This window comes from Biomphalaria glabrata, chromosome 16 (genome assembly GCF_947242115.1).
Source record: "Biomphalaria glabrata chromosome 16, xgBioGlab47.1, whole genome shotgun sequence".
NCBI lineage: Eukaryota > Metazoa > Mollusca > Gastropoda > Planorbidae > Biomphalaria > Biomphalaria glabrata.
The window spans coordinates 4,888,322-4,915,497 of NC_074726.1; the positions used below are offsets into that span (position 1 = coordinate 4,888,322).

The 27,176-nt window shown below is 35.9% G+C and overlaps 1 protein-coding gene across 10 annotated transcripts in view; it reads right to left on the reverse strand.

The window, feature by feature from the left end:
* Positions 1-27,176, reverse strand: part of LOC106050201 (myosin-IIIb-like) — a 117,440-nt gene that overhangs the window by 36,069 nt on the left and 54,195 nt on the right. For 9 of the 10 annotated variants that reach the window (XM_056013757.1, XM_056013754.1, XM_056013755.1 and 6 more), the window contains 9 exons: positions 26,337-26,452; positions 25,030-25,179; positions 24,417-24,528; positions 23,643-23,805; positions 22,489-22,569; positions 19,752-19,949; positions 17,694-17,905; positions 16,955-17,059; positions 15,639-15,752 (listed from right to left, as the gene is read on the reverse strand). In XM_056013757.1, the coding sequence (XP_055869732.1) occupies positions 15,639-15,752; positions 16,955-17,059; positions 17,694-17,905; positions 19,752-19,949; positions 22,489-22,569; positions 23,643-23,805; positions 24,417-24,528; positions 25,030-25,179; positions 26,337-26,452 (1,251 nt within the window). The remainder of the gene's footprint in view (positions 1-15,638; positions 15,753-16,954; positions 17,060-17,693; positions 17,906-19,751; positions 19,950-22,488; positions 22,570-23,642; positions 23,806-24,416; positions 24,529-25,029; positions 25,180-26,336; positions 26,453-27,176) is intronic. The other variant, XM_056013753.1, reaches the window with a different exon arrangement.

Below are 27,176 nucleotides of genomic sequence, written 5' to 3' on the forward strand. Positions count from 1 at the left end.
CAGGCTCTCAACTGCGACAAAGGCCCAACACAGACACAGCTTCTACTGTGAATGACATTAAAGTGCCAATGATCTTTTTTATTATAATTTTTTTTTTTAAAAGACATAAAGAATAAAACAACGATAAGATAATAAAGAGAGTCAAGGGTTTCATAAAACATAACAAATGTCGCCTAAAGGCGAATCCAGCACTGTAAACATAACATGAAGACGGTATTAGGCGTTGTCAATCTTCACACCCAGCAACTGATCTTCTGCTACATTTCCCCGCGACAACTCCTCGGTAGAGTCAAAACGGTATCGTAATGTGGGTCTATTGTTAAGTGTTTCCTTAATGCCGTTTACCGTTTATATCAGACAATACTATAAGAACTATACGGAAAAACAATTTGTTGTAGCTAATGCGTTTCGCTGTTTGGATCTTAATTAAAGATTACATAACCGAAAAAATATTTCAAAGAATTATGTAAATTATTAAAACCAATAAAATACTTCTTAATTCCTACAATAACAATGATATAATCTCTTCTCAAATCTGCGCGGCTGTAATGATTATTCAATTATCAACGTTACTAGTACAAAGCGGAAAGAACTAATCCTCCAGACTCTATTCTCTTTTCAAGTTGTTTTGATGGACTTTTTTTCGTTTTAAGGTGTACGCTCGCTTTATCAAAGTGGAAACCCCAAGCGTGCATGGTCGCTATAGTAACGAACGAAAGGACACGTGAGCGAGCCTCGCAGTGGCATTGAGGCTTTGTCAACAAACAGTCGGCCTGAGAATGTCAAAAAAAAATTAAAATCTTGAGATTTGAACAAATAGCAACAAAACAAAACAAAAAGCGTGGAAAGTGGTAACAGACACGTACAAACGCATGGCGACCATTCCTTGCTCTGAGTCGCTTTTACAGAGTCAAATCTGGTGGATTGTAAATCTCTTATTATAAACGATGTAAACTACAAGCAAAACATTGAAAAATTTAAACAAACAAAACAAACCAAAACAAAACACAAAAACAAAGCTTAAATTTAGTGAAATTGCATCAATTATTTTGAATCATAATCATAGACATAAATAAATATAGACTGGCCGATAAAAGAGTTTTATGAAACGAAAATTTGTGACTTGCAATTTTGTGTACCTTATTATACAGCATTTATGAGCAGTGTAGTTTTGTTTAATCTCTAAGACTGAAGATCATGCAACTTTTCAGAATTCGGAAATCCGACAACAATAGATACACATGTTTTCAAGTTACATGAAGTTATTTCCTTTTTCCACTTTTTCCAGTCTATATTTATGCATGTCTATGATCGTAATGTAATTAATTTTTAAATAGATCTATTAACAATAATACCTGAGTGTGATGGGAAATAATTATATCAAATTGTTAAAGGGCAAATGTCATAGCTTATAGAATGCTTAGTGCGCTATGGTCCAATCACTTTTGGGATCCTTCGGATATTTCGTAACGGCTTGGGGGCGGGGCGGGGGAGGTATAAAAAATTACGACTGTTACGATTTGTTACAAGGGCGAAGTGTGTGTGTGTGTGTGTGTGTGAAGATTTGTTACGTAGCAAAACTACAAAATATTCAAATGAAATAACAAAAACGTTGTAAAAATCATTTTGTTATTTTAATTGTCGTGTTTATGTTGGTTTTGTTATCACAACGCCTTCAGCATACATTATGTTAGTTTACGCGCTTTATAAATTTTAATTATTATAATTATTAACAGGTACACTGGTCCTTGACCTTTTCGCAACATTGACTTACCACAGGTTTTTAAAACAAAAATATTAATGAAACAAATACCCCACGATGTTTTTGAACACTACGGGTACACTTACAGTACATGGGAGGAAAAAAAAACCCCAAAGGAATACGTCATCGAAGCCCCGATAGAAGTCGATACTTTTCAGGACTCATTTCCAATGCAATAAATATTCTTCGATTTGCCTTTGGGCAAAACAAACACAAATGGAGCTTGTTTCAAGTTTGGAACTCTGCCTATCCAGAACACGATGAAGAAGTACATTACACAGCAGTTCTCAAAATGCGGAGTAAAAGGAGCTAAAAAAATCAGGTAAAATTACCCCCCCCCCCAAAAAAAAAAAAAAAAACTAAAACAAGGTTACAAAAGACAGTTTGTGTGGAAACACAAACTCAAAATCGGCTCCCGAAGTAAAATGTTTAACATAATTCGGATAATCCTTCAGAGTTGAAGATAGTTTACTTCCTAGTCCAAACCTCCCGCAGGACGACGGGGGATGGGAGCAGGCAGGGTTTCAACCTTCGATCGTCGATAAATCCAAACGACAGTCCAGCGCGCAAACCGCACGACCAGTGGTCCACCCAGGTAGGCTTCAATATTTTCAGAAAGAACATCCGAATGAAATTATATCAAAGACAAATGAGAGATAAGAATGGAGAAAGAAGGTTAGCAGATCTTGTGTAGTGCCCCAACCGTCCCGCAGATCAAAGGATACGTGAAAGTGAATGTAAAGTTAGATGTGAACCTGGCCTAACTAGTTTGTGGTCTATAGGGCAGATGATGTAAAGTTCATCTGTTAACGAGGGTGTCATGTAGCCAGCACAACGACCAACCGCCTTTGCTTTTCCCCAACTAATGTCAGGTACCCATTAGAGCTGGGTAGACTCAGAAGTTGAAAATCCCAGTCTTCACCAGGATTCGAACCCGGGACCCTCGGTTCGAACTAAATAAGTTAATTTCTTTAAAAAGGCTCAATCTCATTTTCGAATTCTCAAAAAAAAAAAAAAAAAAAAAAAAAATTCCGCTATATAGAAAAATGTTCACGAAAATGATATTTATAAGATTACTATTCGTCTAAAATTAGGTCTAACATATAATGCATACTAATTAGCTTTTTCTTATAAAAAAACTGCTTGCATAATTGATTTTTAAAAATTAGAATTTTCGCTTTCAGGAAAAAAAAAAGTAGCCGTTGCATCAGAACTTTGAATGTTCTAAAATATTGTGAAGTCGGATTTTCAATATCTCTTCTAGTTTACGAGATCTAAACGGGACGGACGGACAGACGGACAGACATTTCGCACAAAACTAATAGCGTCTTTTCCCCTTTCGGGGGCCGCTAAAAAACAACAAATATTCAAGCTCGATGTCTCGAGGCTCCATGACGAAAGGCCGACGTTCTAGCCACCAAGTTATTCCATTACTCATAAAATCAGAAGGTTTTATAGACAGTTGTTAGATTAAATTGTTAGCGAACGATCTAATTCTCTACACAAGGTTTATTACAACCAAGCATAATAAATTTTCTATATAAAAAGAAAATTAATTAATGACGACTAATTGATGAATTAATTAGTTAATTTTTTTTTATTCGTGTGATGTCATCGACAACGAACAATTGTGCAAAAGCTTCAACTTGATTCGAGAATGGGATCTGTTGAAAAAACGTGTACAAGATTCCACCCAGACAAAGTGTGATGATATAATGTTAAAAAAAACAACCCAATCTTTAAAAATATTGAACAGTTAAAACTTAACTTAAAACGTTGCAGTAAAAACCAACCAGGAAATAAAATACAAGTCATCGATAACCAAAATGATATGAGGAACTCTTCTCTGTGTGCACACACTTTTGTAACTAAATTAACATAAGACACACACGCGCAAACGCATGCATTAAACTTATTGGGTATATTCCAATATTGGTAGCACACTTTATTCCCGGCGAAACCAAATAAACAAAAATACAACCGAATATTACATTTTAGTTTAAAGCAGTATCCGGAAAGATAATGGTAAACCATACAGATTTTAGTCTAAAGCATTATCCGGAAAGATAATGGTAAACCATAAAGATTATAGTTTAAATCATTATCCAGAAAGATAATGGTAAACCTTAAAGAGTGACTGATATTGACTTACATTCTCTTCAGTGGGCGAGTCAGGCTTCATAGCGCTTCAAACTTGATTGAATCACACACTATTTTCTATTTCAATAATTATCTAAATCTGTAAGTTTCAATTTACAACGGCAAAGAATTTATTATTTTAAAAAATCTCTAAAAATTTTTATTTTCTGATACATAAATAAACAATCTGAATAAAAGAAGAACAGTTTCTCAAGACCGCACTCGTCTCCAAAAAACTAAGTGCCAGAACAACTCAGCGGAGACGCGCAGAAGCTCGTATGTGATAAAATATCAACTAGGAGCAATGTCTTATTAGCTGCAGTCCAGACCACAAGGGAGATCAATGCGCGCTGGTTTACAGTGAAAACAAGACACAGGGCGCAGTTGGCTGATGAAAGCGTCTCACGTCACAGCGACAACAGAAGTCGTCATCGCTAGTACTTAACACAATGGATCGACGTTTACGTCATGCAGATGTCAGACTTTCAAGAAACGCGGAGGGTTACCAGCTACTTTGAGAAGAAAATAGGTACGCCGAGGTGGCACTTCTTGTTTTTTCTATATTTTTTTGACTTCTTTTATCCGTGACGACTTAACAACATAGCAAGCTAAAACAATCCAATTAAATAATGATAGATGTTAATATTGTATATTCACAGCCATATATATATATATACATACACACACTGTGACACACACCACACTCACACACATATAAATATATATATGGTGATATGTATGTAGGCCTATAGCCTAATGGTAGAGCTCTCTAGAAACATAAAGTCAGTATTATTTGTATAGCCTAATGGTAGAGCTCTCTAGAAATATAAAGTCAATATTATTTGTATAGCCTAATGGTAGAGCTCTCTAGAAATATAAAGTCAGTATTATTTGTATAGCCTAATGGTAGAGCTCTCTAGAAACAAAGTCAGTATTATTTGTATAGCCTAATGGTAGAGCTCTCTAGAAATATAAAATCAGTATTATTTGTATAGCCTAATGGTAGAGCTCTCTAGAAATATAAAGTCAGTATTATTTGTATAGCCTAATGGTAGAGTTCTCTAGAAACATAAAGTCAGTATTATTTGTATAGCCTAATGGTAGAGCCAATCAATCAGTCACTGCTGGCGCAATTCCAATAGATTGACCACCCCTGTTCTAGAACTATAACGGTAACAGAACAAAGAGATGTAATTTATGCTGCGCCATTCGTTCCGTTGTGTTTCTCGGACGACGCTGGTCTGACCTAGACAATGAAATGAAAATGACCAGAGCCTCTTTTCCTCAATCGTATTACCGGGCTGAGGCTTAAAATTCCGTGCTGTCAACGTATGTTTGATTACATATATACAGACCGCTGCTAGCAGACGACAAAAATGGCATACATTATCTTCAAATGTTATCAGCTTTGTATGCCCAAGAGCTTTCCCGCCTGACAGGATAGATGTCATTTAATATGACATCAAAACTAGCAGACGTCACCGTTTGCGTCGGACTTTGATCCTCTTCTCACATTAGCCTGACCATTTCTTTTTACCAGCATTCCTATATTTCTCCAGCTTGAGTCGGGAGTTCTTTCCCCCTTGTCGTTGCAGACGACTCAGGACGAAAAAAAGTCAAGGTCAAAAATACCATGCGCCAAAAACAAAAGTCTATTAGAAACGGATGCACGCGATGGGGAAAAACATCCGTAGAAACTCATAGGTCGTCCCATTAGTTCTACCAAACGTCGGCTTCTATTAATGTTTTTCTAGACTAAAGTAACTAGGGAAAGAATCTCAGAGCATTTTGTTTTTTCAGGTTATGTAAGATTAAGTTTTAGGAAATAAACAGCCAAATATAGCTGTAGAGTCTATAGAGCTAACGTCTAGGCTCCAGAACAGTTAGTGAACTAACTTGATAAAGTCAAGGCCCCAGAACAGTTAGCAAAATGACTTGATAAAGTCAAGGCTCCAGAAGGTTAGCGAAATGACTTGATAAAGTCGAGGCTCCAGAACAGTTAGAGAAATGACTTGATTAAGTCAAGGCTCCAGAACAGTTAGAGAAATGACTTGATAAAGTCAAGGCTCCAGAACAGTTAGCGAACTAACTTGAAAAAGTCAAGGCTCCAGAACAGTTAGAGAAATGACTTGATAAAGTCAAGGCTCCAGAACAGTTAGAGAAATGACTTGATAAAGTCAAGGCTCCAGAACAGTTAGTGAAATAACTTGATAAAGTCAAGGCTCCAGAACAGTTAGTGAACTAACTTAATAAAGTCAAGGCTCCAGAACGGTTAGCGAAATGACTTGATAAAGTCGAGGCTCCAAAACAGTTAGAGAAATGACTTGATAAAGTCAAGGCTCCAGAACAGTTAGTGAAATGACTTGATAAGTCAAGTCTCCAGAACAGTTAGAGAAATGACTTGATTAAGTCAAGTCTCCAAAACAGTTAGTGAAATGACTTGATCAAGCTAAGTAGTTGTTCTAGGCAGTTGTTGAAGTCAGTTATTTTATGATGAAGTTGAATGACATGTAACAAATAAGTTATTCTCTAATAAATTAATGAAGTAAGTGTTGTGAAGTCAAGTAGTTGATTTAGTGATAGGACCAAGTTACAAGTGAAGTCAGAACGGCTCCTAGAACATCTAATCGTTGTTATGTTATCTTATCTAATACAGACGTTACTTCAAAAAAAAAAAGATGATTACGTCCTACGCGTCATGCATTTAGTCATGCATATTAACCAATGACTTAAATTCTGCCAAGTCACTGGTTTTCCTGTCTAGCTCAGGCAACCCATTCCATGCTCTAATAGCACTAGGGAAGAAGGAGCATTTGTACATATTTGTCCTAGCATATGTGGATGAGGAATGTGCCTTTATCTTTGTGTCTTTCAGAGTATTTTATTAAATTTTGTTTTTGTATTTGAAGATTATGGTTCAGTGTTTTATGTATAATTGCTACTTTACTTTTGAGTCTTCTGTCCTGAAGGCTTTCTAAATTTAGTGATTTTTACTAAAGATGTTACTCTAGTCAAATGTCAATATTCGTTTGTTAGTCCCAGTCTCAGGACTGTAACGCTGCGTACGAATGACATGCACCACGAATAATATGCCTACAAGCATCCTACAAATTAATGACATGATAATCATTACATCATTGACACTAATTCTATTGACCTACTTATCAAATCGAAAAGACCAGTGTGACTTAATGGGGAGTTAATTTTTTTGGAGCTATTCTAAGGTAAGGAAATATATATAAGGCCTTGCAAACTGTGCTTAGTTGCCACTTACCCCTGAGTTACCAGCTTGACCACTGGACCTGTCTTGTGAACTGTATATATTGTTTCTGTTAGTTAGTGGTCGTGTGTCTTGGGGTACTCGGGAGAAGTGTGCCCTACTCTGGAGATCGTTGGGGCTAAGTATATCTTTAATCAGTATTGTATTTTATGATTAATTAGTAGATATAGCCTCAAATGATTTCCAGCCAGTATATTTTACCCTGATGTTCTGCATCCTGGGGTAATCACAAACGTGACATAATTTTGTAACCTTTTCTGAGGGATGCAACTCTGTATTGAATCATCAGATAGGCTTTACGGAACGGATGTCTATAAGTGGGATTCCATGATGCTTATAGGCTCATAGGTTTCCCTGAAGCTTATAGTTCATTATGACCTTTTTGTTTTTTGACTGAAAGTGGCTGTATTGCCCTGAAGCCTGTAACCCAAGAGTGGCCAAAAGTGATCGTGTATTGACCTGAGGAATGTGACCTTCATTTTTGTGTTTACACTGATGTGCGATTTCCCGGATTTGACAGTAGATTTTATCTTTAGTTGTAACATATGACTAGGGCGGTTTGCCATACTAATTTATTTATTTTGTGTTAAGAAAGCCTGTGAGTTGATTGGCCATTTATTTACACATGTAGTTTACTCTTCATGCAAATAAACTTTGTATATATATTTACCTGCGACTTTGTTAAGTCTTGTTGCATACATTATTTTAATTGTATACCTAGAGGTTATGATTAATAACCTAGGAAATACAAGTAGGGGCCAATATGCCACTGGACGAACGTGCCAGACACCTTTAACACTGATCTGTTGACCTAAAATACCTAAATCTAGCTATAAGTCTGAATCTTTTTAGCTATACCCGCTAATAGGTAAATTAATTGATTAAACTTTTGTTATGTAGAATGGGGTGCTCTATTAGAATCAATCCCCATTATTATGTAACCTGGGTTACTCTTACAAGCAATCTGATTCAATATGTAACATGGGGGGGGGGGGGGGGGGGGCTCGTCACATTTCACCACGAGTCCTCTTTATATGTTTGTATATAACAAGCAGTGATGCCCCGAGGTCTTGTGACCTGGCCAGTGAAGCGGTGCTATCCAGCAGTTCAAAGGTTATGCTCACAGTGTACAATTTTATTCAACTCGACCTTTTCATTTTTATTTATGCGCAGGGCCGGTCCTACAGGTTGCGGGGCCCTCTGCGAAACGAATTGCTCGGGGCCTAATTTGGGTTGTGATAAGAATAATAAGTGAAAATTAAGATTTTGTATTACAAAATAAATTCGTCTTTGCATTTTATTTATACTTTACTAAGTACAGTGATAGGTATGATAGATCTGCCTTTTAGATTTACTATCGACTAGCAAAATATCGTGTGTTTTTTTTCTTTCTAAGAGGTCGAGATAGATTTAGATCTATATTTGTATGCCAGTGACTATAAAACTAAATTAAATATTTGAACTTCTTGTTTTGGTTCAAATTCGACTTATTATTACATTTTTATGAAGTGAAAGCTGACAATGCCGTTTTTTTTTAATCATGAGTAGGATTGGCATTTTCCATATTGAATGACACCAAGAAATGACAGGTTTGTCTGATTTAAGGAGATCTGCATCAGTTTTCAGAAAATTTTAATATTTTCATGACTTTTCTAATATTTTATAATTTCAACAGTATAGGTTAAGTGTTTTAATTTAATAATTTACACCTAGAATTCGCACCGCGTGGGGGCCTATGAAAGTGCGGGGTCCACTGCGGCCGCATAGGTTGCAGTGGCCTAAGACCGGTCCTGTTTATGCGGCCAGTGAGACGTCTGTTGAAAATTTGTACGCGGCCCCTGGGCCGAAAAAGGTTGGTCACTGATGGAAACAAGGACAATGGGAGAGCACCGTTGTCAAAACGTTTTGCTTGGCTGTTCTACACGTTTCGAGTGTTCTTTCATAACTGAATAATACTCAACGAGTGGCGGAGGGGCAAGGTTCAAAACCGGGACCATCGGGGCCACAGCCCAGAGCGCATACAACGGACAATAAAGATTATTATGCTTGTTTTAACATCATTAATTTACATGACTAAGTAGCGAAACTGTAATTGTTTATAATTCTCATGCCTTTAAGTATACGCAGTAATCAATGAATGTTGGAGCTTCAGCTTAAAGAAACATTAGTCTTACGAATGTGACTGCAAAATGTGACAGGGAGGCCCAGATAGAATATATCAATAAGCCGCAATTATAACGCCGTTGTAGAACGAAAATGCCTCTCTGCCCAGATTAAGTATTGGAAAACCTTTACCTGGGGTTACGTGCGCGTCAGCAACTGGAGGGCGGGGGGGGGGGGCGGTGACTGCATCGTTGCACGTGACGGGGACTCACGTTACATGTGCGCAAGTGGCAATGAGGATTGATTCGAGCGTGAATGAATTGTTTAGAGTTTGTCTTCTGGTTTGCTGTCGCCCTACCTCGGGGTCGTAGACAACGTCTCTCACGAGTGTGCATCGCTTCTCACAGGACATCATCACATTTATTTGTATAACGATTACAACAAATTTACAATTTACTTCTCAAGACTAGAAACTCATTTTTCTCCCGTTAGCAAACTGCTTGTCTCATGAAAGCTTAGAGTTTATCTCAGCCGCAAAGACTGAATATCATGTCTCTCTCATTTCTCTCAAGACTGCATACCATGTCTCTAAATTCTCACAAGACTGCATACCATGTCTCTCATTTCTCTCAAAACTGCATACCATGTCTTTCATTTATCTCAAGACTGCATAACATGTCTTTAAATTCTCTCATGACTGCATGCCATGTCTCTTATTTCTCTCAAGAATGCATACCATGTCTCTCAAGCCTGTATACCACGTCTCTCATTCTGTCAAGACTGCATACCATGTCTCTCAAGACTGCATACCATGTCTCTCATTTCTCTCTCAAGACTGCATACCATGTCTCTCATTTCTTTCAAGACTGCATACCATGTCTCTCATTCTGTCAAGACTGCATACCATGTCTCTCAAGACTGCATACCATGTCTCTCATTTCTTTCAAGACTGCATACCATGTCTCTCAAGACTGCATACCATGTCTCTCATTCTGTCAAGACTGCATACCATGTCTCTCATTTCTCTCTCAAGACTGCATACCATGTCTCTCATTTCTTTCAAGACTGCATACCATGTCTCTCATTTCTCTCTCAAGACTGCATACCATGTCTCTCATTTTTTCAAGACTGCATACCATGTCTCTCATTTTTTCAAGACTGCATACCATGTCTCTCATTTTTTCAAGACTGCATACCATGTCTCTCATTTCTCTCAAGACTGCATACCATGCTCTCATTTCTCTCAAGACTGCATACCATGTCTCTCATTTTTTCAAAACTGCATACCATGTCTTTCATTTATCTCAAGACTGCATAACATGTCTTTAAATTCTCTCATGACTGCATGCCATGTCTCTTATTTCTCTCAAGAATGCATACCATGTCTCTCAAGCCTGTATACCACGTCTCTCATTCTGTCAAGACTGCATACCATGTCTCTCAAGACTGCATACCATGTCTCTCATTTCTCTCTCAAGACTGCATACCATGTCTCTCATTTCTTTCAAGACTGCATACCATGTCTCTCATTCTGTCAAGACTGCATACCATGTCTCTCAAGACTGCATACCATGTCTCTCATTTCTTTCAAGACTGCATACCATGTCTCTCAAGACTGCATACCATGTCTCTCATTCTGTCAAGACTGCATACCATGTCTCTCATTTCTCTCTCAAGACTGCATACCATGTCTCTCATTTCTTTCAAGACTGCATACCATGTCTCTCAAGACTGCATACCATGTCTCTCATTTCTCTCTCAAGACTGCATACCATGTCTCTCATTTTTTCAAGACTGCATACCATGTCTCTCATTTTTTCAAGACTGCATACCATGTCTCTCATTTTTTCAAGACTGCATACCATGTCTCTCATTTCTCTCAAGACTGCATACCATGCTCTCATTTCTCTCAAGACTGCATTTGAACTCTCGTGAATGAGTATTCTTTCTCTCCAGCCTGCATACCATATCTTTTACAACTGCAAACCATATTTTTCCAACTGCAACCACATCTTTTCCGACTGCATACCATATTTTTCCAATTGAAATTACATCTTTCCGGCAACATGCCACATCTTTCCGGCTGCATACCACCCATTTCCCGGCTAGATACCACATATTTCACGACTGCATATCTCATACATCCAGAATGCATACCACTCACTTTCCAGATGCATACCGTTTATGATTAAGGAACCGTAAATACGAGCCTAAATCCAACTGAAGTGGGCCCTGACAAAAAAGGTTCGCGAGTATAAAATAAATTAAGACCCCCGTAAGCCAATAGCCACAGAAATCAATGAACCTACTCCTCACAGACTGCCCTATCATCATGAACCTTGGTATCGATGGGAAACTCTCTGTGTACGTGTGTCGGTGTGGCTAGAGGAAAGCTGGCAAGGTCCGCTGTTCTATTAGCCAGACATATTTTCTCAGCCAGCACTGACTTCACTGATAAACTAAGGGGTCGAGGAACTAGGGGGTCAGGGAACTAGGGGGTTAGGGAACTAGGGGGTTAGGGAACTAGGGGTTAGAAAACTAGGGGGTCAGGGAACTAGGGAGTCAGGGAGGTCAAAGAACTAGGGAGTAAGGGAACTATGATGTCAAAGAACTAGGGATCAGGGAACTAGGGAGTCAGGGAACTAGGACGTCAAGGAACTAAGGAGTCAGGGAACTATGAGGTCAAGGAACTAGGAGGTCAAAGAACTAGGGAGTCAGGGAACTATGAGGTCAAAGAACTAGGGAGTCAGGGAACTATGATGTCAAAGAACTAGGGATCAGGGAACTAGGGAGTCAGGGAACTAGGACGTCAAGGAACTAAGGAGTCAGGGAACTATGAGGTCAAGGAACTAGGAGGTCAAAGAACTAGGGAGTCAGGGAACTATGAGGTCAAAGAACTAGAAAGTCAGGGAACTAGGGGGGTCAGGGAATTAGTGGGTCAGGGAACTAGCGGTCAGGAATGGGACTCACCTCTTTGGTTCCCCTAATAATTAACATTCTGTTTTCAAGCCAAAGTGACACCCCTTACAACAGTAAACTTAAGCAGGAATACCAAGACGCGATGTGATGGCTGCGGTAAGAAGAACGCAATATGTCTAAACACAAATCAGCAAATGTGTGTGTGAATGTCGTGAGGGCTAGTGTGGACAAAACAGCAGTGCACGATTCTTGAAAAAAAAAACACCTCTCTATTACAGTGCACTCCCTTCAATACAACCTCCATCAACTCACTTTTTCTCTCTCTCCAGCTCAAACCTACCCCATTCACCCATCTACCTCTCACCAACATAATGAAGACAACCATCCACTGATAAATTTGACTAAGTCACGCGCGTCAAGACTTCATTACCGACCTTACAGTCGGAGACGGGCTGGAAGAGGGGGTGAAAAATGGGCGTGGTAATAAAGTAAGATAACTCCGTCAATTTGTCCTAGTTAGCTACGCAGTAACAAGGAGCAGAACACGTTCTATAATCGAATAGCGATATCACGGCAGAAGTACAAAGTCTAAGCTCCGGGAAAACGAACAAAAAGCTTCAGGAAATTAAAAGCTTAATACAAAAGACGCAGATCAGATGGATCATATTTTTTTGGGTCATAAATTGTATCATTTTGTGCAATGGGTGATCACGTATCAGACATTGTCAGTGACAGATCTTTGTGGAGACAAGTTGCCGCCCAAAGCGCCTAAGGACCTAAGTAAGTAAGAACACGTATCATCCTAGAAGGATTTTCTTTATGCTGTGTTCAGTCTTTATTATTGCAACGATGCAGGGATGGCTAAAGATAATTGGAGGCCCAAGGTCGAAGTGAATTTGGTGGCCCTGAATTAAACAGAAAAAAAAAACAACAACAACAAATAGCTAAAAAATAAAATAGTATTGGCCTCCTTCAGTCGTAGAACGACTATGGTTCATCTCAAGTACGTTTTCATGTGGCTGTGGACACCTATTTTGTGTCATAAATTGTATCAGTGTATGTATGCTATGGGTCTACACATTTCATCCTAGGGGGATATTCTTTATGCTGTGTTCAGCATTTATTATTATTACGATGCAGTTTATTTCAAACCTTGTCATGCTAGTGTACACCAACAATAACATTGGACACATGTTTAGCTATTTCTTTTATAAAATTTGTTTAGAGTCCTGTGTGAAGCCCCTACAAATCGGATCCAAATCCGATGACTCGTATTCCACTATATTGCCGGAGAATATTTGATAAGAGAATTAATAAACGAATTCTTCTATATGAGTAAAACATTATAATTCCTCAACTAAATCAAGAAAAGATTGAACACACTGCCAACACACATTTTAAGTATAACTTAATTCCAATAATAGATGCACAAAATGAGACTTCACATGCAGCTTTAAACTTCTTAACCGACTCTCCGCTTATTATCTCCCTTTTTATATAAGTACTTACTCTTCCTATTTTAAATTCTAATCAAATGGAAAAAAAAAACAATGTACCAAACAATTTCTGTTAAAAGGATCCTGCTAATTTGTAACTCCCTTAGCTATCTTTAGTTTTAGGGGAAATTTACTTTTAGTTTCTTAAAATGTGAACATTTTGGTATATTGTTGATACAAATAAAATAACCTTGACCTTGGCGCTCTGTATTATTGGACAATTTTGTAAAAAGTAAAAAAAAAAATAATTAAAAATTATATGAACCATGGGTAAATGAAAAAGATGACTTTCCCAATGTTCCTCAAGTATCCACAAGTATCCACAAGTATCCTCAAGTTCTTTTTGTTAGCTGATGATCGCATCAATTGCAAAATTTCTGACCAATGACATCGCCCTACATGGATTCTAGAAAGACCTAAGCTATTTGACACAAAGGGGCCCTTTTGGGTCTCCTTATAAGTCCAAATAGTGTATGTCAGTGACAACAATGTCTTGGGTGCCCTAAGCTTATGTTGCGTACATGTAAATACGGCCCTGACCATTTACTTGGAATGGGTCTTGACTTAAATTATGACGTTCAACATTCAAGAAGGTTAAGTAAAAAATTTGACATCAGGACATTCTGAAGTAAAAAGAATTTGTAAATATCGCGTCTATAGATGCTCAAAAAACAAAGCTTGCACTATATCTCAAAACCACATGTTATGTAGTTAAAGTAATGAGACAGAAAGAGAAACAGAAAGAGAGAAACAGAGAGAAAGATAGAAACAGAGAGAAACAGAGAGAAACAGAGTGAAAGAGTGAGAGAGAGAGAGAGAGAGAATGGAGTTTGTTAGCAGTCTTTGATATAACAATAACAATAAAGTAAAACTACAATTAAATGTCTACACCCAATCAAAAACAAATGATCTCCCTTTAGTTTTTTCTGATCCATGCGTGATAGACTCACTGGACCATGACATGCTCGTTAATGACTTCAGCATTTAAGTACAAGCTGATATCTCTCCAGCTAATTAGTTGTACTTATAATGCACACGTGATCCCCAAGCATGACAAGCATTCTGCCTGATTCAAGATTAGGCTCACTAGAGGACTTATACTGTTTGAGTTCATAATTTGGAAACAAAGAAAAAAAAATGGATGGAAAAGTGGCTTAAAAAAAAACAATAGAAAATTAACAGATGATATAAGTGTTATGAAGTGTGTATGCATGTGTTTCTATGGTGATGGTGAGAAGAGTTTATGGGTCGGTTGTGAATGATGCAACATATGTGGCATTGTCGTCACTTGGTCTTAGTCAGGGGGAGACGACTCCAGAATAAAAGACCAAAAGGTTGTATTATTGTAGTGAGTTTGATTTTATGAAGAAATATTAGTACTAAACTAAAGTCTACTACATTTATTTCATTGTATCGCAAGCTGATTTTATCTATATTATAAATAAAGTTTTTGTTTAGTGCTGCTCACAAAAGGAAGTTATTCAAGTTTTGAATTTCTTTTTAGGTAAGATACATTACGTCTACAACGATATAGCAGTCAGCAGTTTGGCGCTATAAGTCAACAAACAGTAAAAAAAAATAAAAATAATAATAACCAATCTCTTACAGTGAATATCCCCCCTTACCAACTTTTCTCACAGAATATTCCTTAATAGCAATATTAGTCAAAAATTTCAAGATATGTATGCAGTGTGCTGTACAGCCCTAAAACAAACATCAAGTTAAAAAAAAAGATATGCTTATCTGTGTAAAATGTAATGTAATTTCTTCTGAGATTGCAATTGTCACCATGACTACAAGCACTCACCCTCTCCACCACCCTGTTTCTTTCATAAATTATTCATTTATAATTGCTGTTTTAAAGACATCAGAGATTTACGAGCACATTCCTAACCAATATGAGCAATGGTACAAGTGGAAAGAATGTTAGAGTACTCACACTGTTGTAGTAGTCAGCCTCTGGCTGGGGGATCACCTCCTTCTCAACATGCATCTTCTTCATCTGTTCCAGCCTGGACTCCCCCACCTCCTGTACAGACACCTGCTCCCAGACCTATACGGAAAGAGACAGTGATCTTCTGTTTTATGGCCTTATCCTAACTCTTAATCAATAGTGACAATGGACTTGTAGGTCCTTGAGGATGTCATTGCCAGAAGTGGTAATGGACTTGTAGGTCCTTGAGGATGTCATTGCCAGAAGTGATAATGGATTTGTAGGTTCTTGAGGATGTCATTGCCAGAAGTGGTAATGGATTTGTGGGTCCTTGTGGATGTCATTGCCAGAAGTGATAATGGACTTGTAGGTCCTTGATGTCATTGCCAGAAGTGATAATGGATATAAGCACTCCGCTACCTAAAAAATACTTCAAATGGCATGATTCTCAAATATCCTCTAACAACTAGTCTCACTCCTGGTCTTTACGTGTGGCTCAGATATTGAGTCCGTAGGAACTATTTTACACTAACAGGAGAAAGGGCAAAGGCGAGTAACGCGGGCCTAAACCAGCAAGCTTAGGCAGGAAGGGTTCGTTAGCCTTGGATGGCTATCCACCTAGGAAAAGGAAAACTGAATTCAAACCTCTGCTACCTTGATGAAAAATCAGGAGCCAGTGACCCATAGGAAGTTTGCAGCACATAGTTCTACACCCTGGCAGAGCCTAAGACTCCTCTGAGCCCAAACTGTATTGACACTTGCTGTTCTTTTAGAGAGATTAGCTGCACTAGCAAAGAGAGTGGTGCCTAACCGAAATTAAATGAACCAAAAAAAAAAATCCCTTCTTTTTTCCAAAACATGCCAAACTATACTATAAGATCTGATTAGATGAATAGATTAAATATGAAATACATCTGTTGGAATAAGATCAATCCAACATGAACAAATTAAAAAGTAGTCTCAATTATGACAGAAATGAGTAGTTTTACAAAGTTATCAAGCTTTATTAGAAAAGGATGGGGTTTGGGAAATCAGGACAAAAACTGAGGAAGAAATAAACATTTCAAAATACAGTATTTCGTCACTGGATAAAAGGTACAGAGCTTAGCAGGAATACAAGATGAGGTCTTTACTTCATTAACCCTTAAAGTGCTGAGCTGTTTTACAATGAGTAGATACAAAATGGAATTACAATTCTGATGTTTAGAGGCTAAACTACCACACGCGTTTTAAGGATTAAGCTTAAAACAATTTTTTTTATTTTTCAACATATTTATTAAGTTTAGGTAGATTTGTATTAAGGAAAAATTTATTAAACTTACTTTCTTTTGAGGTGATTGTGGAACATAGCTGGAAATTTGTGGAATGTCTTTATGAACAGAACTGACCTTTTGAGACTTCCTTACAGTACTTTTAGTTGACGTCTGCTAGGAGAGAAAGTCAACTTTGAAACATAGTGAGAGTTCAGTCCCATTGTCTATTTTTAATAAAACAATACATGATTTGAAAACTGCAAGTTACTTGTAAATTAATTATGTGGTACAATAACAAAAAATTTTTTTTTTGCTAAATTTCATTTATAATTTGCAAATAATCGTATTCAGTTGTCCTTTTTAAATTATAAGCTCATAAATAAAAAAGCCAATAATGATCTAACATCATACTGAAGGATAGACGATTAGAAAAACAAACTTATCAACTTGTTTTTCTTTTTAATTCAAGCTAAGAAATTTAAGTTTGTTTTATTTTAAAAGTTTATCTTTGCTAAAAATTTCTATATTTGCAACGCTGAACCAGATCTAAGAAAAATGCAGAATTATGATAGCCTGGAGAGATGCACTTTATCTTATCTTATAAAATATAGATGTTAATTCAAAAAAGAAGATGATTACGTCCTTAAACTCTGCCAAGTTATTGTGTTTTCTGGCTGACGTAGGCAACCAATTCCATGCTAGAGAAGAAGTATTTGTACAAATTTGCCCTATGGAACAAATAACCTTACACACTATATCATTATGATTTTAAAAAAGAACGTTTGTTTATTCATTTCACTACACTCACCTGGGAAGTTTTTTGCATGGACTGATGTTTTTGCATGGACTGATGTTTTTGCATGGACTGATGTTTTTGCATGTCTTTACGCCTCTTAAGGTAAGCTGTCTTCTCTCGCCACATTCTGAAATAAGCCTGAATCTTAGTGGCTGACATCTCCTGTCTCTGTTTGATCTGCAGCCTGGCATCTGTTCTTTTCTTTAATCTGTACAGCCTGAAGTCTGTTGAGAGATCAGCCAATAGCTTAAAACTTATTTCAACATGTTGACAGCCCTGAGTGCATTAGTGGCTATGCCTTGAGGATTGGGTAGGTTAACATTCTCTACATCATGCACTCAAATGTTAAATCTCTCTCCAAACGTCTTTCATACAACATGGTATAATCCTTAGTTAACCAGATTCTTTTGTTGCTTTCTAGTGTTACTCTCATAGTTACAGTATATTTGTTGTCACCAGTCGTTGACTTATAGCACCAAACTGCTGGAAGACAACTAAACCATTGTAGGCGTAATATATCTTAACTAATAAAGCTTCAAATAACTAACTTCCTTTTGTTAATAGACTAAATAACAATTTATTTATAATATGAACAAAATCAACTTGTGAAAAATGAAATAAATGTTGTAGAATTTAGTACTAATATCTATTAACAAAATCTAAATCATAACAATATCACAACCTTTCAGTGTCATGTATATGGAGTTGTCTTGGCTAACTAAGACCAAGTGATGACAATGCCATTTATGTTGCATCATTCATAACAAATCGCTAACCTCTTCCCACCATCACCATATAAACACACACACACTCCATAACAATATTGCAATTTGCTTTTTATGCTTTTCTTTTGTACTGGTCAATATGTAGGTCTTCACAAGATCTAAGGTTATTGTAGCCTTTTTCATCTAAACTTTTTTAAAAACTTAAACAGTAAGAAAGCTGTTGTTAAGCCTGATCAATCTCACATCATTTCATACACATGGCATCTTCAGAGATACAATATATACACACAGATGATTCACTGGTTTTGGGTTCTTCCACTTGAGTTTGGGTGAAATCTTTTGTTAAATAGCACAGTTCTATCATCAATTTTTTTTTATACATTGTATATAAAACAATTATCTTTACAATATTTTCAATGTTTCTTATTTCTCTAAAATAATCAGTTACGTCTGTGCTCACTGAGAGCCAAATCATCTGTGAACTTTGTTAAGAAACAAAAAGGACTAGCAGATTGACAATCATTTGTGTATAAAATGTACCACAATGGCGATGTCACAGCCCCTAGGCTGCTACAGTGTTAACTATTAGATGTTGTACTGTAAGCCCTAACAATCTGAGGTCTTTGTGTCAAAAAATTAGCCACTAATATTGTATATGAGCGGTAAGGCACTTGGCTTCCAAGCTGGGGATCCCGGGTACGAATCCTGGTGAAGACTGGGATTTTTCATTTCGGGATCTTTGGGCACCTCTGAGTTCCCCCAGCTCTAATGGGTACCTGACATTAGTAGGGGAAAAGTAAAGGCATTCGTTCGTTGTGCTAGCCACATGACACCCTCATTAACTGAGGGCCACAGAAACAGATGACCTTTTACATCCTGTGCCATATAGATTGCAACTTTACTTCTGCTTTATTGTATATGGACTGCCTGATTATGTGGTTTGCTCTCTGGACTACAGCTTATTGCTTTAGGGTTCAAACCCTGCCCACCACCATACCTCAATGATATGCAGAATATAAAAATCTTTCACTCTAAAGGATTGTCAGAAACAAGTAAAACAAAACAGTATGGATATACTAAACCCATGGTATAAAATTCAGTAGTGGTATAAAAAATTCTAGCAGTATAAAATACTCTAATGGCATGAAATAATGAAATACCCTGATGGTATGAAATACTCTAGTAGTATGAAATACTCTAGTGGTATGAAATACTCAGTGTAAAATAGTCTAGTGGTATGAAATTCTCTAGTGGTATGAAATACTCTGGTGGTATAAAATACTCTGATGGTAAGAAATACCCTAGTGGTATGAAATACTTAAGCGCTAACTGGCATTCCACTTACTCTTCTGTATAAGCCTTGCTTTTTCTTCTTCTGCCAACTTCTTCATCTGCTGCTCTTCCTCCTCTTGGATGCTCTTCATTCGATTCACTTTCTTCCTGCAGATGTAGCCCCTGACGTTGGACTGTATTTTGACTGCTGCCTCATGCCTCTGTCTGATGATGGGCTTGTATTTTTTCCTAGTGATGTGACCTTTTATTGCTGGCAGTAAGATAAAATTGTTTTTTCAGTGCTAATATCAACTAACTCTGTCTGTCTGGTAAAAAGTTATTTTTCCCACACCCAATCTCTGTTTAAGCTGAAATTTTGCACAATTATTTCTTTTACCTGACAACACAAGAATCAATTAAAAATTAACTAATTTTTTTGTTTGTTATCTTGAACAAGGGAAATAAATCATATTTGACAAAGTGGTGGTATAAGTTGAATTAGTCCCCTTGAGGACAATGAGCCCCTGAGTGAACTTTTTTTTTATGCATTTAAAAAACAATCATGTAAACATTCATCAAGACACCCCATTTCTTCCATCACAACTGGTCCAGATAAGTGATAGGATCATAGCGCATTGAGAAAGCTAAACAAAAACAATTGGTAAAATATTTCTAATCACACAGATATATTATGTCTAGCTCAGCCATACATATAATTGCAAGACTGATCCAAACTAAAAGATACAATTACACTTATCATAAGCTTTGTTTTTTTTTTAAAGTTTTTAAAATGTTTTTCTTGTTTTGTGGTTAGAACTGATTTTTAAAAAAATAGACTGAAATAATAATAATAATAATAATCTTTATTATCCGTAAGGAAATTTGTCTTACAATTTGTGCATTACACCAAACAAAAAACATTATAACTATAAGAAACCAAAGTGTACATTCACACCAGACGCACTCATAATTTACATGTGACAAAGTTTATACCAGATTGTTCTTATTTAATGATTTGATTGCCAGGGGAACAAAAGAGTGTTTGTGTCTGTTTGTCTTTGCTATCGGTGTCTTGTATCTCTTTTGTGATTCTTTATTTCGAGGATCTTGTTAGCTTTTTTATAGATGTTTGTCTCAAACAACTGCCCAAATGGGGTTTGTTTTTTGCCAATGATTTTGCCAGCAGCATTTAGGATTCTATAAAGTTTATTCCTATTTTTAATGCTCAGATTGCCATACCAGGCAGTGATATTGAAACTTAAAATATTGCAGATGTGAGCGTGATAAAACATAGCCAAGGCCTTTTCGCTAACATTAAACGAGGACAGTTTTCTTAGTAGTCGTAATCTTTGCTGCCCTTTTTTGCTGATATAATCAGTATTTGCAGTAAAATTTAGTTTATTGTCTAGGATAGTACCAAGGTATTTAAAGGTTTGCACAATTTCAATAGTCTCTCCAGCTACAGAAACAATATCATTTCCCTTCTTGTCCCTACGAAAATCGATTATCATTTCTTTGGTTTTTTTTACATTTAATAATAAAAAATTATCTTTACAGTATTCCTCAATGTGTTCTAGTTCTTTGAAATACTCATTTACGTCTGAGCTCTCTGAGAGCAGAGTTCTCTGAGTCTACGGCTATATTGGGAACCAAATAAAACAAATTAATCCTTGAGGGCCACCTAACAAGGGGGCTTGAGTTGGAATCCTGACTCGAACAGCAGTATGAACACCTTCTCCCAGATACACCCCCCAACCCACATTGATCCATGAAAGAGATTGGATGATGCACTATATGAAAACAATTGTAAAAAAATATTCATATTTAAATTACAATGAGAAATAAATTATTTAAAACTAAACATTACCAAAAGTAATAATAAAAAAAACATGTGTCATTAAAACACAGGGTACACACATGGGCAGTAATATTCAACCTAATTGACCATCTATGATGAGCTCTACATAGTCCTAATTTGAGATACCTTCAATTAATAATAATAATAATAACGGGACTACAATGAACTTTGTTTCTCCTTAATGAAACTTGTCCTTGGCAGTGCCAGAGATTGAATACTCATTTGTTTCTAACATAATAATAATCTTTATTATCCATAAAGGAATTTGTCTTACAATGTGTGCATTAGGCCAAACAAAACATTATTACTATAGAAAAACCAAAAATTAGTACACCTTTAAGCAGTCAGCAACAAATAAAAATACATTTCCATAAAATGAGACTTTTGCTACAATGAGATATGACTTTAAATAGTGAGGCTTGATTGTCTCTTGGTGTGGAGTGGACAACAAATATAAATGTATCATTTCCTAAGAACAAAAGAGTAAGGCATATAAATTGAAATTTAATGTCCTTGTGTTATAATTCAAGTTAAAGTTTTTTCTCTTGGGTATGCATGTATCACATTAAAGTTAGGTTAAAATCATCAGAAATTAATTTGGTCATGACTGAAGTATGTCAACCATGTCAAGTAGAAACTAATGAATTTCAACCATGCAAACTAGGAGCTAACTATTGTTTGATCTATCATACAACTGAAACAAACAAAAGGATGGATATACAAGGATATTAGTTAGCAAAAGATAATCAACCTGAGACGCAAAACTAGTTTCTTTTGAGATAGTCCAAATGCCATGAGATATTCAAGAAGAAACTTACAATTTACATATTCTGTTACAAAAATTTAATACTCTTAGACAATTTAAATGTATTTGTAGTATAAGGGAATGCTCATTTACTAACTGCTTTCTAATTAACATTTGGAGTATTTCAAACTTAAAAATTGTTGCTACCTTTTTGTATTACGGTTGCTGCCTCATCCCTCTTGGATTTGATAGCTGTGTATTTCTTCCTGGTGATGTAAGCTCTTGTGTCTGGTAATTACAAAGCAAAAAAAAAAAATGTAAAACACATATTAAAGTCAGATTGTAATACAGCAATGCCTGATTTTCTCCTAACACTTTGATTTGATATCAAGTGTTGATTTTTATAATTGTGTTGATTAAAGATTTCAGGCTCTTTGCGTAATGTGATTCATACTATATAATACTTGGAAAGAGATTCCTAGATGTGTTGGTCCTAATAGTGAGTGGTCCTTAAGTTTCATTTCTATATTTGTAGGTTGTGGTTTAGTATTTCATGTTCTATTGCTACATCACACTTCCATCTTCTGTCCTTTAATTAGGTTTGGACTAGGAAGTAGATTATCTTCAAATCTGAAGGAACATCCGAAATATGTAAAACATTTTACAACCAAATCATTTTACAAGCTAAGGTCATCATTAATTTTGCTTATCTTCGTTTCAGATTTAGAAATATTTTTTCCAAGAAATACATTAATATTAAAAATGTAAGAATAAATAAAAATATGAAGAGTTGTTTTATTCTTGTTGTTACTATTATGAAATTAAACATTTTTTCTAATGTTTTAAATTTAGTTATTTTCTTTTTAAATACTCTAGTAGTGCTATTTATAAATTTTTCTATTGGAATCAGACAACTTTAAAGACATTTATAATTAAAAGTACTTAAATGTGTTTTTCTCAGCTAATGGAATAATAAATGATCTTTTTTTTTTTCATTTTTTTAATTAGGTAGTTCCTCCTCTCACACCATGTGGTCTATAGGGCTGATGATGTAAAGTTCATCTGTTTCTGTGACATTTGGTTAACGAGGGTGCCATGTGGCCAGCACAAAAATCAACCACCTATACTTTTCCCCCCAAAAAAGGCAGGTGCCCATTAGAGATAGGTGGACTCAAGAGGTGACATAAAGATCATGAAATTTAAAATCCCCGTCTTCACCAGGATTTAAACCTGGCACCATTCCCTTTGGAAGCCAAGCCCTAAACCACTCAGCCATCTCGCTTCCTTTGTTAGGTAGGCCTAAAGACAAATGATATAAGTTGGATTGACAAGCAGATCATGAACAATGTCTGGCAGCTCACTTTTTTGGATGACAATGCAGGCCTTCTCCCTCTTCCATTTCATCTTGTAGAATCTGGTTCTGGCTAGCCACATGCGGACATAGGCTTGGACTCGTACCACCTTCTGACACATGTCTTCATAGCACTGGGCTAATTCTTCCACATGGTAATACTTCAGAAAAACCTAGTTATATAGAAAAAAAAGAAGCTTCATTCGGTAGTTTTCTTCAAGGTAGAGGTCTGTTAATATTTCTTTTTCTTCAAGGTAGAAGTCTGTTAATATATTTTCTTTCTCTAATACTTTAAATTCCAGCCACTCTTTCAAAAAAAAAAAAAGATTGATCATTAACCAAGTCATTCATGTCAATTTGAGATTTAAACTCTACTTTTATGCACATTCATACAACATGTTTTTTTTGCTTGAATGGCACTTCGAGTTTATTAAAAAAGTTTGTCCTAGCATTGAGAACATAAACAAGTTTAAAAAAAAACTTTTTTATGTCACTTGGCTGTCTAGATATTTGAATATGCCATACAATCGCTATAGGTCAGTGTTTCCCAAACTTGTTTTCTAACGGAACACTTCGCACATTCTGAGTATTTAGCGTAACACTTCTCTTGTTTTTTTTTTATAGAGATTATTTCACGTGGTGGCTTACTAGTTAATTATTATTCCATTAGTTTGTGAAACGTCTATTCAGGCCTCACGGAAAACTAGGGTTCCGCAGAACAAAGTTTGGGAAATACTGTTAGTCAATAGATAAAATCAATTATTTTTTTCCAGGAGTAACTTACCTTAGATTTACCAATAGCAAAATTTTTCATCCCTAAATTGTTTAGCAGACGTCTGCAGCTTTCTCCATTAATAGTAATTCTGTCCCCTTGCTTAAACCCTAACACATGATACCTGAAAATGAATCCAATAGACATTTTCTTTTTAAAATTCTAATTTTGACACAGATTTTAAATACACTTCCAATAATACTAGGAATTAAAAAGAATGTTTGACTGTAAGCATTTTTAATTCTCTCTACATAATGTCCTTTCATGCAGCTAGAGTAGAGCTACTATATAATTGTTGTCGATGCAAATGTGTTTTAAAGGACTCTAGTATAAAGTATCTAAAAATAATACAAAAGTTAAACAGAGTTTTAAGATGTTAACAGGGATAGTTTATAGATATTGACATGATAAATAAAAAAAGAATACTTGTCGGAAAGATATTTATGAAATAAAATTTGATTGTAAAAGTTTAGCTCCCTATCTTATTTTTAAAACTCCTCTAACCCTGAAAATAGTGTTTTGTTGGGAAACTATTACCCAAAAAAAAAAAAAAAAAATATTATTAATATATTAGTGAATTGTTTAACTATTTTGGACTATTCATCATGTTATTATTAGAAAATACCTTTTCAAAAATTCAGAGAATGGTATTCTATGAGAATATCCCTGTCTTCTGATGCGTGTTGTTTCCAGAACACCCGTGTAGCGCAACTGTGAGGTGATACGCTCAGCATTAAAGTGGCCTGGCTCCTTGAAGTCATTGGGTTTCAAACACCTGTCAAGATCAATCATTCAATGTTAAACAACACTTTTTCTAATATAGTGTGACTCATAATAATCCCCAGAGAGATGTAACATTAAACCATATACATAGATGAGACAAAATTAGGAATGAAGGCATAAGGAAAAAGATTCGTGACATATTTCTTAATAAATTTGTAGTCTGACAAAGACTACATAGACTATACTACACCTAGGCAGTTGGGAAGTGAATTCTTGTTGATAGATTGCTGTAGATTTTATTTAAAGCTATACCAGTTTGTTTAATTACTTAGAAGTTTGTGGTTAATGAACTATGATACACATTTATTAATTTTAAAACTGGGGATGCAACAATTAAAGTTAAAGTTCTCCTTTCAGACCTTGCAATCTATAGGGCAGATGATGTAAAGGTCATATGATGTTAAGGTCATCTGCTACTTTGGCCCACACTGACAAACCGCCTTTACTTTTCCCCCAAAAATGTTAGGTTGTCATTAGAGCTGGGTGGACTCATAGGCACCCACAGATCCCGAAATTAAAATACCAGTCTTAACCAGGATTTGAACCCGGGGTTGGCAAGCACTTTACTGCACCTCTGGGCTGCTAATATTGAAAGCTAAATATCTGAATGAAAACTTAAGGTTCAAATATTTCTATCTTTCTACTTTGGGTCAGAGGTTAAGAAAAGTTCTTTGACAATATCAAATTCTAATACTTATCTGGTATTTGAATTAGAAAATAAAGAGAAAGTTGTTGGTCGCTGGAAATAAAACCTTTCTAAAATAGCCTTACGTTCAGGAAAGGTGGCATGTCTGACTGAGTGGATATAGCCACTTAGCTGCCTATCATTGAGACTCAAGTTAGAATCATGTCTGACTGAGTGGATTTAGCCACTTAGCTGCCTATCACTGAGACTCAAGTTAGAATCATGTCTCAAGCTGTGTTAGCTCAGTGCCAAAAGGTAGCACAGAAACCTTCTCCCAAATATTCCCTCTCCACACAGATCTTAAGCTGAGATTGGACCATAGTGCACTGAGTATGCTAAAGCATGAAAGATGTACTATCCCAAGTACATTGAATAAATAAATAAATGCAAAGTCTCAAAAAACTTGTACTATAAAGGAGCTGGTTGTTTAATATCTGCCTGATTTCAAGCAGGATAACTCTCACCTGACAAAATGTGGAGTACCGCTGACCATCTTGTTCAACAAGTCCATCAGGGAGTACCTAAAGTAAGTAGCCACTGTCTGTTGGATCCTAGTCATACTAGCTGACCCTTGTGTGTGCTGTAGTTGAAAAGACATTTTTATTCAAATCAATTTCAGTTGTTCATTTGTGCTATTTACATTAAACTTCACCTTATTTTTCTTTATTTCTCGTTTGCTATTCCCACCAATTAAAGCTAATTAACTTCATCCAGAACCACGAGAACATTGAAAAATCTAAATTTCTTGAATTAAATTGCTTTTATTTACTAATAATTACTAAGCATTACATTAACAACTTGTATAATTATCTAGATCTGGAAAGTATCTTAGCTCAAATAGTGACATTAAAATGGTTAACAATCTATAAATGCATAGTCACTACTTATGTTAATCATGTAGATCTATATATAGAGAGAGGTTTTTAAAAAGTACTTTATTTAGAAATGTTTGTTAACAAAATCATTTTCATTAAAAAATTAGTTTGAGAATTTTGTCAAACAAACTAAGACATTCACAGACATAAACTTTCCTCAGAAGGTAAAGCAGTGTGATATTGGTAAGCCAAAAGATAACCTAATCATTAGGTCTTTAGCTAGCTTACCTACATTTAATGTTGAACCATTATAGTGAATTGTAAAATGGTTCGATTTTGAACATTAACTATCTGTTTTTTTTCTACCATAAAATAAGCTTAAAAAATTGAAGTGAACTTTAAACCTCACTGTTGAAGCAAAAAAATAGACAAAACAACAATAACAAAGCATAAAGTTAGAAAAAGTACAGCTTTTGAAATAAACAAATA